Consider the following 13,594-nt stretch of genomic DNA (forward strand, 5'->3'; position numbering starts at 1 on the left):
CTAATCTTTCTCACCCCCTGATTACACATCAACTGTGGTAAATGCCATGGAAGAAGAACTAAGAAAAGGATTAGTTCATTTGTATTTGAAAACACTCAGAAACACCCACTTTTCAACTTGTGTGAGTGAAGAAATATTCAGTGTTCTGGGTGCCAGATATAATCTTTTGAGAGGTCACTTTCTAGTTCAGATGAATGGAAACTATTTGAAGTGTGTACAAAATCATAAAACCTCAAAACAGCAAGTCAGTGATTGGTAATTCTACAGCAAGTAACTCACACTTTTCTCAAAGCCTGTCCACGGGCATAAATCCTACCAGAATGTACTTTTGCAAAGGATGCCTGCAGAAAGATACAATGGTTTTTGTCAAGGTTCATACCAAGCAACTCCATGACACAGGTCTCTGTGTTCTATGGTCTGTTCCCCAGGACATAGAGACAACATCGACTGTGCTTGGAGGACCATCAACTCAGTGAAAGACACTCTTTGGTCTGCCCAAAGCTTGTTTGTCTTCCAGAGCAAGGAGTTGACCTCAACCAAGTGGCACATTCCAAGGTCCAGGACCACATGGTGAGGGACGTACTAAAGACTGGGGCAGTTGCCTCAAAGGAACAGTAGGAAAGAATGACCATCTAAGGCCTTTCTGCCAAAGGTAAATAGAGATCCATTCAGTTATCAGACCCTCCCAAAGCCTCAAATATACGTAAATATAAAATTGTGTAGAAGAAAGCAATGTCTTTGGGTTTTTTTCTTGCTGGATAGAGTCAAACTCCAATGTTAGTTTCTTCATATGCTACTGTACAGTGACTATGTATGCAATGATATTTTTTATGAATAAAATATATTTTTGAAATGAAAATATCAGTAGTGTGAAAAAACACTCAAGTTGCCTAGATAGTACCAATGCCAACAACACAAGAAGCTTGGCATCATTCAGAATGAAACATCCTGCTTGGTTGGCATCACATCCACAAACATTCACTCTCTTCACTGCTGATGCACTATCTAAAAGATGCACTGCAGAAATTCACCAAGGCTCTTGAGACAGCACTTTCCAAAACCATGACCTCTATCTCAGTAGAAACATGCATCAACTGCATGGGAACACCACCATATGCATGATCCCCTCCAACTCAACATTTTGATATGGAATTATACCACTTAGTCAGAACCCTGGTAACCCTGATTGCTTTGTGGGTGTCCCTATACCTGTAGGATGGCAACAGGTCAAGAAGGATATTATTAAACTAGAGAGGGTTCAGTAGAGATTTACCAGGATGTTGCTGGGAATGGAGGGTTTGAGTTATAAAGAAAGGCTGGATAGGCTGCGACCTTTTTCACTGGAGCGTAGAAGGTTGCGAGGTGCCCCGATAGAGGTTTATAAAATCATGAGGGGTATAGATAGGGCTATTGGTAGATGTTTTTTCCCTAGATTGGGGGATTTCAAGAAGACCAGGGGACATACTTTTTAAGGTGAGAGGACAGAGATTTAAAAAAAAGACATGAGGGTGCAAATACTTTGCACAGGTGGTTCACGCATGAAATGAACTTCCTGAGGAAGTGGTGGATGTAGGCACAGTTACAACATGTAAAAAAACATTTGAACAAGTACATGGATAGCAACAGTTTGGAGGGATATGGGCCAGGAGCATGCAGGTGGGACTAGTTTAGTTGGGGATTATGTTCGGCATGGACTGGTTGGAATGAAGGGTCAGTTTCCCGGCTGTATGACTATGACCACCATCTTCCCCAGGGCAATAAAGGGATGAACAATTAATGCTGGTCCAGCCAGGTTTGCCCAACTCGCAAGAATGAATGTGCGTGTCCTGGATAGTGTTGAGTTTTGTGCATGATCGTGAAGCAATACCTATCCAGACCAGTGGACAGAATTCTATTATACTCCTGACTCATGCCTTATGGATGATGACCAGAATTGCGGAGAGTTACTTTCCACAGAATCCTAACCCCTGACCTGATCTTTTAGCTACAGTTATTAAATCACTAGTCCAGTTAAGTTTCTAGGCAAAGATAATGATAGGTAATGACAGTCAGAAATTCAATGAGGTAATGTCATATAAAGTCAAGGGGTGATGGTTAGATTCTCTCTTGTTGGGGATGGTCATCACCTGGTACTTGTGTGATGCAAATGATATGGAAATTTCTCAACGAAAAGCTGGATATTGTCTTCAGACATTCACCACATTATGCATAGTCTCCTCCTAATCCTTCTTTTAGTAATATGTATCAGTTAAACAGGCCACATACATTAGGGAAACTGCACTAACCAATTTCCATTACCATTACTGTCAATCACAATAAATTAATTACTTGTTCACACTGTATTGGTTATTATGGGCTGCATTCAGTAAACAAATGGAATGAAGGGGATCCATTGGAGTGACCGTGGATGCTTGCAATCAATATGAAAGTAAATCAAATATTTTCTTCTCTCTCACAAACATGCGATATGGTTGATGACATAATCAGATCAAGAGCATCACACAAATGAGTTTGGCAAATTAGGCTTAAATTAATACAAAAGTAATTTCAGGATATTGAAAGGATTCATTCTGCATGAGTTCACTGATACGTGGCAGCACAGAGATCAATATGGTTTGGAGAATTAGGCCCAAAACATTAGCCATGACATCAATCAAGGATTGAGCTGCATTATCAGTGGAATTGCATAACTGTGTACGCATGTCCACTGATGCCTGTGTCACTGTGGACTGCCTGAAAGGAAATTTGTTTTTCCTGTCCTTTGATACTTTTATGGAATCAAGCAGCTTTTGGAATGCTTTGAAAAATGCACTGTGTGTTACACTTTGTGAACTTTGGGGAAAACATGCTGAGGCTGTTGGAATATTCTGACAACTAAGAGTCACCCAGTTTTATGGCATCAAATGTCATTATTAGATGTTGTGATACATGTTAGATATGTATTTACTGCAGTGATTGAATAAAGTCTACTATCCTTGAAATTCATTTCAGCACTATACTAATACACATTCAGAACTGAAATACGCAATGTTTGGGAACTTTAATATCCAGCTTTGAAGTAATTTAAGAATGCACAATCATTTAAGTTTGAAACAAATTAATTTTAAGCTTTCTCTTAGATTAAAAACAGTTGCCTCTAGATTATTTCAATTGACAGAACAACTGATAAAGCTGAAAAAGGGGCATCATTTTGCAATTACAAAATGTTAGATTGGCTGAAGATGTGATAGTTTATTTTGTACAGTTGGGTCTTTACAAATGCTTCACTGAGTTTCAGAAACATATTTTAGGAGGGAGCTGTGCTCACAAATTGAATAATAGTTTTGAGAGGCACTTAAAGGACTTCTTAAAGTATGACATAAATGGACTCAAGGGTTTGGGCATAGTGCAGTGACATAGATGGAGAACTGGTTAGCAGAAAGGAAACAAAGAGTAGAAGTAACAAACATGGATTGATATGGGCAGAGCGGTAGACTTTATCTATATGGCCTTCAGAAAGGCGTCAACAAGGTTCCCCATGGAAGACTGGTGAGCAACGTTAGATCTCATTGAATACAGGAAGAACTAGCCATTTGGATACAGAACTGGCTTAAAGGTAGAAGACAGAGGGTGGTGGTGGAGGGTTGTTTTTCAGACTGGAGGCCTGCAACCGGTGGAGTGCCACACGATCGGTGCTGGTTCCCTACTTTTCGTCATTTATATACATGATTTGGATGTGAACATAGGAGGTACAGTTAGTAAGTTTGAAGATGACACCAAAATTGGAGGTGTAGCGGAAAGTACAACAGGATCTTAATCAGATGGGAAAATGGGCTGAGGAGTGGCAGATGGAGGGTTAATTTAGATAAATGCGAAGTGCTGCATTTTGGAAAAGCAAATCAGGGGCAATACTTATACACTTCATGGTAAGGTCTGAGAGAGTATTGCTGAACAAAGACTTTGGAGTGCAGGCTCATAGCTCCTTGAAAGTAGAGTCTCAGGTTGATAGAATAGTGAATAATCCATTTGGTATGCTTTCTTTTACTGGTCAGAGCATTGAGTACAGGAGTTGGGAGGTCATGTTGCGGCTGTACAGGACATTGGATAGGCCACTGTTGGAATATTGCTTGCAACTCTGGTCTCTTCCTATCAGAAAATTGTTGTGAAACTTGAAAGGGTTCAGAAAATATTTACAAGAATGTTGCCAGGATTGGAGGGCTTGAGCTATAGGGAGAAGCTGAATAAGCTGGGGCTGTTTTCCATGCAGCAGAGGATGAGGGGTGACCTTACAGAAGTTTATAAAATCATGAAGGGCATGGATAGGTTAAACAGATGAGGTCTTTTCCTGGGGTCAGGGAGTCCAGAACTAGAGGGCTTAGGTTTAGAGTGAGAGAAGAAAGCTATAAAAGGGACATAAGGGGCAACTTTTTCACACAGAGGGTGGTGCATGTATGGAATGAGTTGCCAGAGGAAGTGATGGAGGCTGGTACAATTACAGTATTTAAAAGGTATCTGGATGGGTATATGCATAGGAAGGGTTTAGAGGAATATGGGCCAGGTGCTGACAGGTGGGACTAGATTAGGTTAGGATATCTGTTTGGCATGGACGAGTTGGACTGAAGGATTTGTTTCTGTGCTGCACATCTCTATGGCTCGAGGGCTTTTTCTGAGTAGCAGAAAATTAGATGGGTACCACAGGGATCAATGTTTGGACCCGAGCTACTCACTATATATATTAATGTTTTAGGTAAGGGACTAAATGTAATATCTCCGAGTTTACAGATGTCACAAAGCTTGGTAGGAGAGGGTGCAGTTGGACAATTGCATGGCGGATGAAGTATTATATGGATACATGTGAAGTTATCCACTTTGGTAGCAACAAAAGAAAACAGAAAGTAGATTATCTGAATGACAACAGATTAGGAAAGGGGAGATGCAATGAAACCTGAACATTCTCATATAGCAGTCGCTGAAAATAAGCATACAGGTGCAGCAGGCAGTTACGAAAGCGAACGGTATGTCAGCCTTCATGGTGAAAAGATTCGAGTGCAGGAGCAGGTGCAGTCTTACTGCAATTGTACATGGTGTTGGTGAAAACATAACTGGAGATGTGTGTGCAGTTTTGGCTTCTGTATATGAGCAAAGATGTCCTGGCTATGGAGGGAGTACAACAGATTTACCAGACAACTTCCAAGGATGGCAGAACTGATGTGTGGAGACAGAATGGAGTGGGTAACATTATATTCATTTGAGTTGGGGGATCTCATAAAATCATGTAAAATTCTAACAGGACTAGACAGATTAAATGTAGGAAGGATGTTCCTGATGATTGAGGACTCCAGAACCAGGCGTCAAAGTTTAAAGATATCAGCCATTTAGGACCAAGCTGAGAAGAAATTTCTTCACCCATGGAGCAGTAAGCCTGCGGAACTCTACCTCAGGTTGAGGACAAAACATTTAAGGTTTTCAAGAGTTACATGTACTTCTTACAGTTAAAGAGATGAAGGGTATGGGGGAAAAGCAGGAACAGAATACTGAGTTGAATGACTAGCCATAATCATATTGAACAGCACAGCCGGTTCCAAGGCTGCATGGCCTACTCCTGTTCCTTCTTTCTATGGTTCTATGTTTCTATATTTAGCCATCTTTACTGGGGACCTAATTAGAAATTTGTTTATTTTTATAACTGCATGACAACTTGAGAGAATTTATCATTTTGTTTGGTTTGGCTTTCTTTTCCAGTATGAATGGCTGCATGACTCAATGACAACGCTGTTGTATTGTGCTGAATATGTTTTCTTAACATCCATTTCAAAAGGATTCTAATTGCTATCACCTAGCTTCTGCATTAGTGACTACACCTCTAAAGTATTTTGTTGGCTATAAGCTGCTTTGGGATATTGAACTACAGATGAACCTCGATTATCCAGCACGCGATTATCTGAATATCGGGTTATCCAGCAAAATCGCAAGATCCCAATGTCTGGTGAAACGATGTTATCTGGCATTCGATTATCCGGAATTCGATTAACTGAATGAACTACTCCCCACTCGTGTCCTTCGGGTAATCAAGGTTCCTGTGTAGACAAGTCATTTCTTTCGTGTTGGACCCAAGCAATTTTATTCATTGCTCCTGTTCAGGCTCTGCTTAGTATGTCCAATTTTAAGATGATTGCAATTAAGGTATGCAATCCCACAAATATTAAAAGTTAGAATTACTTATGACTTGTCATATCATGAAGTATCCTATAATGTTAGAAATGCAACATATAGCAAGTCATAAACTTCTCAGTTAAAGATGTAAATACAAATCAAATACAAAAGCAAAATACTACAGATCTTGGGTATCTGAAATAAGAGCAAAAATAGCTGGAAATGCTCAACAGACCAGGCAGCATCTGATGTGAGAAACAAAGTTAATGTTTCAGGGCAATGACTCTCCCACATCACTCAGAAGGTTCTTGTCCTGAAACATGAACTCTGTTTCTCTCCATGGATACTACCTTAAACACCCCACTCACTTTGCAGAGAGTTATTAAAAATAAAGACCTGCACATAGCAAATTACCACCTCTCAAGTGGCTCAGTATCTACAGAAAGCAGCTATCTCATTGAACAGAGAAGCCGTATAACAAAGTGAATAGTCTATTAAGTTTGGTTTTAGTGTTGAGGTATGCAGGTAAATGCAGAGGAGTGCAGTACACAACGAATGCTGAACTGGACTTGAAATGTTAACCTTTCTCTCCACAGATTCTGCCGGAACTGCTGAGTTTCTCCAGTAATTTCTGTTGTTGTGTAATTTAGAAGTTTACTTGCAGCAATCAGCATCTCACCAGCCCTTTTTTTCTGCCCTTATATTTACTATTTGGTAGTTTATTCTGTTGTAATTTTATTTGTCTGGAGCTTTAGAATCATTTCTGACATTGCTGTCTTATCTCTGAATAATTCCTAAATCAAGGATCCCCACCGACTGTTCTTTTACTTGGCTGTACCATTTTGGAGACTCCACGCTATCACAGACATTAATCTTTCATCAATCTGATTCCAAATACCTTGAAATACAAATAATTAAAAGAAAGATCACACAATACATTCATTGACTCTCCAACCTCAATCCAGTTTCATAAGCTTATGCACCCTGAAACACATACCGCGTGAAGCAAAGTGTCTTCCCTTTTTTAGCTGCTTAACTCTACTTGCATTTATCTCTAAAAAGTCATTATCCTCAAGGATGAGAGGCCTCATCAGTTGCAGCTGGCTGATCAATCCTCAATCGCCCTGCTATAGCTTGTAACGTTGGTTCCCTGTTTGTCTCCAGACCTCAAGTCTCACCGACATTCAATAGTCTAGGCATCATCCACATTTTACTGCTGGCCTGAATGAATTGCTAGCAAGTTCAATTGCCAAATGGATATGTCTTCATCATCTGATAACACCAGTTTCCTCATGATTGAAGGACGGGAGGTTTAGCCTCAGCATGGCTACTCACCATTTCATACAGTTGGATTCATATTTGAGCAGATTGATGAGCAGACTGCTTCAATGGGAAAAGATCGACAAAGTTGGGTCATGGAATTTAGTAGACTGGACAAGTCTACAAAGGGAAGGTGTTGCTAAGAGGTCATCAGCTTACCAGGATGCTGCCATTGCCTCCAGCCTGTCGAGACAGACTCACACCCATCCACTCGTTGTCTCTGTTCTCTCTGCAAGTTTTACCACAAGTCTTTCCTCGTTGATTACCTGAGAAATTCAAGAACAGTTATTACACTCCACGTTAGTCCCAATAACGACAAATAATCAAAACGTTGTGAAACAAACAAATGACACTTGGATAAACGTGCCAGAAGCATCAAAAGTTATTAACCTTCAAATGGAATACTCCATTCTTTCCATGTAGATTGTGACATTAAGAGTGTTCAACAATGATATGAACATTGCTAGTCCCTAACACAAAGATTAAAATTTACTTGACTAATTGAAAATGGCGTTTGTTCAGGAAAACAAATTGTTTCCCAAACACATGAATTGAACAATTTAATTATATGGCAAAATGGGAATTTAGTGGAAAATAGAGGAAAAAAATTATCAGATATTTCTAACAAGTTAACTAAAACAATAGAACATAACATAACAACAAAATCAACATAGGGTCATTTTATAATGTATGGCCAACAGAAAAGAAGCTTGGAATAAATTCTCAAATGGTATATGGTAATGGAAGGAGCAGATAACTTGATTGAGGAAAGGATCAAAAATTCAACATTTTTTTGAGGATTATGGCAAAAAGGAATGAAATATTTAGATGTGTTGGTTACTTTTATTTAAAAATGCTAAAAGCCATATTATGTGAGAGAATGGTTTGATATAAAATTAGCCTCTTGCAACATATAAAGGAGCTTGGTTATCCCATTATGCTTGTACCAGCTCTGAGGTTGCTATCCAATTATTACCATACTTCTCCTTTCCCGAGTCGAACAGTGTGGTGCTGGAAAAGCGCGTCAGGCCAGGCAGCATCCGAGGAGCAGGAGGATCGACATTTCGGGCATAAACCCTTCTGAAGAAGAGCTTATGCCCGAAGCACCGATTCTCCTGCTCCTCGGATGCTGCCTGGCCTGCTGCGCTTTTCCAGCACTACACTTTTCGACTCTGGTCTCCAGCATCTGCAGTCCTCACTTTCTCATACTTCTCCTTTCCCCACTGTTTGGAAATGCTTTCTTTACAAGTGTAACTCCTTCACCTCATCAGCTAGGAGGACAGGTTTTAGATTAGATTAGATTAGATTAGATTACTTACAGTGTGGAAACAGGCCCTTCGGCCCAACAAGTCCACACCGACCCGCCGAAGCGCAATCCACCCATACCCCTACATTTACCCCTTAACCTAACACTACGGGCAATTTAGCATGGCCAATTCACCTGACCCGCCCATCTTTGTGACTGTGGGAGGAAACCGGAGCACCCGGAGGAAACCCACGCAGACACGGGGAGAATGTGCAAACTCCACACAGTCAGTCGCCTGAGTCGGGAATTGAACCCGGGTCTCTGGCGCTGTGAGGCAGCAGTGCTAACCACTGCGCCACCGTGCCGCCCACCTTTGTTCCTTTTAGTAACATCAGCATCCTTAAAGGAGCCAATAGCATCAGCAGGGAGGCCATGACCATCCACAAACATCTCTGCTGGGCAAGCCATGTGCTTAGGATGCCTCAGTCCCGATTATCAAAGTCAATATTCTTCACCCACTCAAACAAGAACAGGACAAAGTAAACGTTTCAAAGGCTTCCACCAGGAAATGAAACACAGATGTCAATGTGTGTGAGATCCTCATTCAGAAGAAATTGAATTTGAGGAAACTACTGTTCGGAGGGACACATTATTTGAGAACACCCTTCAGCAAGAGGAAGTATGGAGAGCAACTGAAGAAAAGAATGCCAATGATCAAGGCCAACAACCAATTCCACCTCCTGGAAACACTTGCCAAATGTGCAGTCAGAGATGCATTGGGTTTATCAGCCATGCAAAGACTGTAAGAACCTATAATCTTTAACATAGAATTTCCTAGGTGGACAATCATTTTTTTCACGTGTGATTGTCAATGACAATATTCAATTCACTTTTGAAAGTTATTGAATTTTCTTTCAGGCAGTACATTCCAGATTTTGATAACTCACTTAAAAAGGAAGTCTTTCAAGCCTTGGCTCCTTATCAAATTATCTTAAGTCTGATTTTAAACCACTTTGCAAGCTACTTCTTATCTACTCAATCAAACCATTCATGGTTTTGAACACCGCAATCAAATAACTCCTTAACCTTCCTGGCTCTGACGAGAGCAATCAAAAATGCTCATCTCTCCACACATCTGACATCCCTCAAACTTCATCCCATTCTAATAAATCCGTTTTGCATTTTTCCAAAGGCTTGGCATTCTTTGTGTGTCTAGAATGCACACAATAATCTAGCTAAGGCCAAACAAGTGGTTATTATCCTTTTCCTTAATTATAACAGATAACTCAACTTGTCCTGCTATCTTCAAAGACTTTTGAATGAGAAAGTGCATTCCACATCCTTGGAATATCCTCAAGCACTTCACAGCCAATTCATTTATTTCATAAATGTAGTCATGTAGACAAAAACAACAGTCAGTCAATTTCCAACAATAGAATTGTTAATCTTCTAAAATCATCCTGAAATCACCAGAAGCCAAAGATTAACATCATGGCCTATCTACACACTATGGACTGCAGCAATTCAAGAGAGCTCACCACTTTCTCAACGGCAACTAAGAATGAACAATAAATGCAGACACATTCCTGATGAAGAACTTATGCTCAAAACATCGACTCTCATCTTCCACGGATGCTGCCTGGATGGCTGTGCTGTTCAAGCACCATACTTTTTGACTCTCATCTCCAGCATCTGCAGTCCTCACTTTCTCTCAATAAATGCTAGCCAGCCAGCAATGTCCACGTTCCATGATTGAATCTTTAGAAAATTCTAGTCCTCTAGATTTAAAGGCAAACATTAGTTTTCATCGATTATTTTCTGTATCTGCTCATGGCATTTAATTATTTATTAACCTGGATCTCAACTACAAATTTCTTTGGAACTGAATTGCTTTAACTTATCACGCTTTCAAAAATCTCCCCTTTTTAGGTCCAATGTCTACAGATCTATTCAGCACAGTTTTGCCCAATCACTTTTGTACTAACATCTCTGTAAATTTGTGCTTTGACCAACACAGTTTATAATTATAGGCAATAGACAATAGGTGCAGGAGTAGGCCATTCTGCCCTTTGAGCCAGCACCACCATTCATTATGATCATGGCTGATCATCCTCAATCAGTATCCTGTTCCTGCCTTATCCCCATAACCCTTGATTCCACTATCCTAAAGAGCTCTATCCAATTCTTTCTTGAAAGTATCCAGACTTGGCCTCCACAGCCTTCTGGGGCAGAGCAATCCATACACCCACCACTCTCTGGGTGGAGAAGTTTCTCCTCAATTCTGTTCTAAATGGCCTACCCCTTATTTTTAAACTGTGTCCTCTGGCTTGATTCTGCCTATACAGATATTTGTGTCATCAGCAATTTTGGATATGTGGCTTTCCACCTCATTACCTTTGTTGTAAATACATTCACTTAACAGTTGAGACTCCTATGCAAATCTTTGCAGAACACCAAATATGTTGCCAAATAAAGTTTTCTTTTCCAGCAACACATTTTCAGTTTTGGTTCATTATCCCTATTCTCTGGCTCCAGCTGTTCAGCCTATTTCTCAACAAGGTTGGTAATTCCATTCAATTCCACAAGCTTTAGCTAACAGTCTCAAGGAGAACTTTCTCAAAATGATTTCTGAAAATCCATATAATATTTTTAGATTAGGTTCCCTACAGTACAGCAACAGGCCCTTCGGCCTAACAAGTCCACACACCGACCCTCCGAAGAGTAACCCACCCAGACCCATTCCTTTACCCTATATTTACCCTTGACGATGCCCCTAACCCTATGCCTCGCTCTCTCTCTCTCTCCCTCTCTCTCCCTCCCAGATGGAGATTACAATATACAAATTGATTTGCTTCTACCAGCTACAGGGACTTGGGATTTACGTGCTAACATGATACATAATTTTCTTCAGAGCACAATAGAGAAAAAGACCAATGCTTTCCCTTAAGGAATTAGATATGAGAAGCAAGGTTTTCATATACCTGGACAATAATTAAACGCTTATTATAAGTGACCTGGGTTTATTAAATGTATTAAGTCATTTTTCCTTTTTAGTACGATCTGTGAAGATAGGCTTCATTGTGTGAACTTAGTACTGGATGGAAAGAACTACTATCACCAATGTCACAAAATACAGATAATCAAAATTTTAAAATGCAGAGAAAATGTTCAATTTTGAAAATAATAGTGTGATATTGTCATCCAAATCATTGGACCATCAGTTGCTCAAGTGCCTGCGTGTACTGAACTAGGGTCAGTATTGAAGTACTGTTGCTAAAAGATCTTCCTCTCTCCACCCCTCTCTGCCTTCTGCAAGGACCGTTCCCTTCACCAATCCTTGGTTTGCACCACTCTCCCCACCAACATGACCCCACGAACCCCCAGGTACCTTCCCCTGCAACCACAAAAGGCGCAAAACCTGCCAGCACAACAGCCCCCTCACCTCCATCCAGGGCACCAAACAGTCCTTCCAGGTAAGATAGAGGTTCACCTGCCTCTCTTCTACCTAGTTTACTCTACCCAGTGCTCCCAATGCGGTCTTCTCTACACCAGGGAGACCAAATTAAACTCAAGACACGTTTTGCCAATCATCTCAACCAGGCCCATAGGGGCTGGCCTGGTCCCCCCAAGTCACCACCCATTTCAATTCCCCTTCCCACTCCCTCCCTGACTTCACTATCCTCAACCTCCTCCATTGCCACAGCGAATCAGACCGCAAATTGGAGGAACAATACCTCATCTTCCACCTGAGCAGCCTACAGCCCAGAGGATTCAACTTGAGTCTTCCAATTTCAAATAAACTCCCTTCGCAGCTCCTCTCCCTCCTTCCTTCCTATTCCTCTCGTCAACCCTACCTTCCAGCCACCAACCGAATTCATTCCTTCCATCAACCAACCAGATCGTACCCTCTACCTGTGTTCACCCACCTCACCACTCTGTCCCTCTCTCCACCCCCATTTAACTGCAACTCCCCTTACACCCATCCTAGTCCTGAAGAAAGATTACACATGAAACATTGACTTCTCCACCTGCTGATGCTGCCTGGCATGCTGTTTTCTTCCAGCCTCTTGTTTGCCTGCACTGGATTCCAGCATCTGCAGTTTTTTTTGTCTTGAGAAGATACATAGCCTGGTAACTCTATGTCGTGAATGGAACAAGGGCCAGGTGGATCTCATTGATTAAATCACCTTTGACATCCAATTCTTCATCCAGACACACGGAACAGCCATGGGGACCAAATTTGCACCCCAATATGCCAACATTTTTATGCACAGGTTCGAACAAGATTTCTTCTCTATGCAGGATCTCCAACCGACATTGTACACCAGGTACATTGATGACATTTTCTTCCTCTGGACCCATGGCGAGGAGTCACTGATAAAACTACACAGTGACATCAACAATTTTCATCCCACCATCAAACTCACCATGGACTACTCTCGACTGTCTGTCTCATTCTTGGACATGTGCATCTCCATCAAGGACGGACACCTCAGCACCACATTCTACCGCAAACCCACAGACAACCTCACAATGCTACACTTCCACAGCTTCCACCCAAAACATTGAAACAGCCATTCCCTATGGACAAGCCCTACGCATACACCGGATCTGCTCAGATAAGGAGGAACGTGACGGACACCTGGAAATACTCAAGGACGCCCTCACAAGAACGGGGTTCAATGCTCAACTCATCGAGCGCCAGTTCCAAAGTGCCACAGCAAGGAACTGTAATGACCTCCTCAGGAGACAGACACGGGCTGCAATTGACAGGGTACCCTTCGTTGTTCAGTACTTCCCAGGGGCTGAAAAATTACGCCATGTTCTTCGTGACCTGCAACACATTATCAATGGAGATGAGCACCTCACCAAGACCTTCCCCACACCTCCACTACT

At 41.3% G+C, this 13,594-nt stretch overlaps 1 protein-coding gene across 1 annotated transcript in view; it reads right to left on the reverse strand.

Annotated features, from left to right (window-relative positions):
* The window catches only part of itga9 (integrin, alpha 9), a 371,784-nt gene that overhangs the window by 352,926 nt on the left and 5,264 nt on the right, over window positions 1–13,594 (reverse strand). The window contains exon 3 of the mRNA XM_043688825.1: window positions 7,612–7,718. Coding sequence (XP_043544760.1) covers window positions 7,612–7,718 — 107 coding nt within the window. The remainder of the gene's footprint in view (window positions 1–7,611; window positions 7,719–13,594) is intronic.

This window comes from Chiloscyllium plagiosum, chromosome 4, assembly GCF_004010195.1.
Source record: "Chiloscyllium plagiosum isolate BGI_BamShark_2017 chromosome 4, ASM401019v2, whole genome shotgun sequence".
Classification (NCBI taxonomy): domain Eukaryota; kingdom Metazoa; phylum Chordata; class Chondrichthyes; order Orectolobiformes; family Hemiscylliidae; genus Chiloscyllium; species Chiloscyllium plagiosum.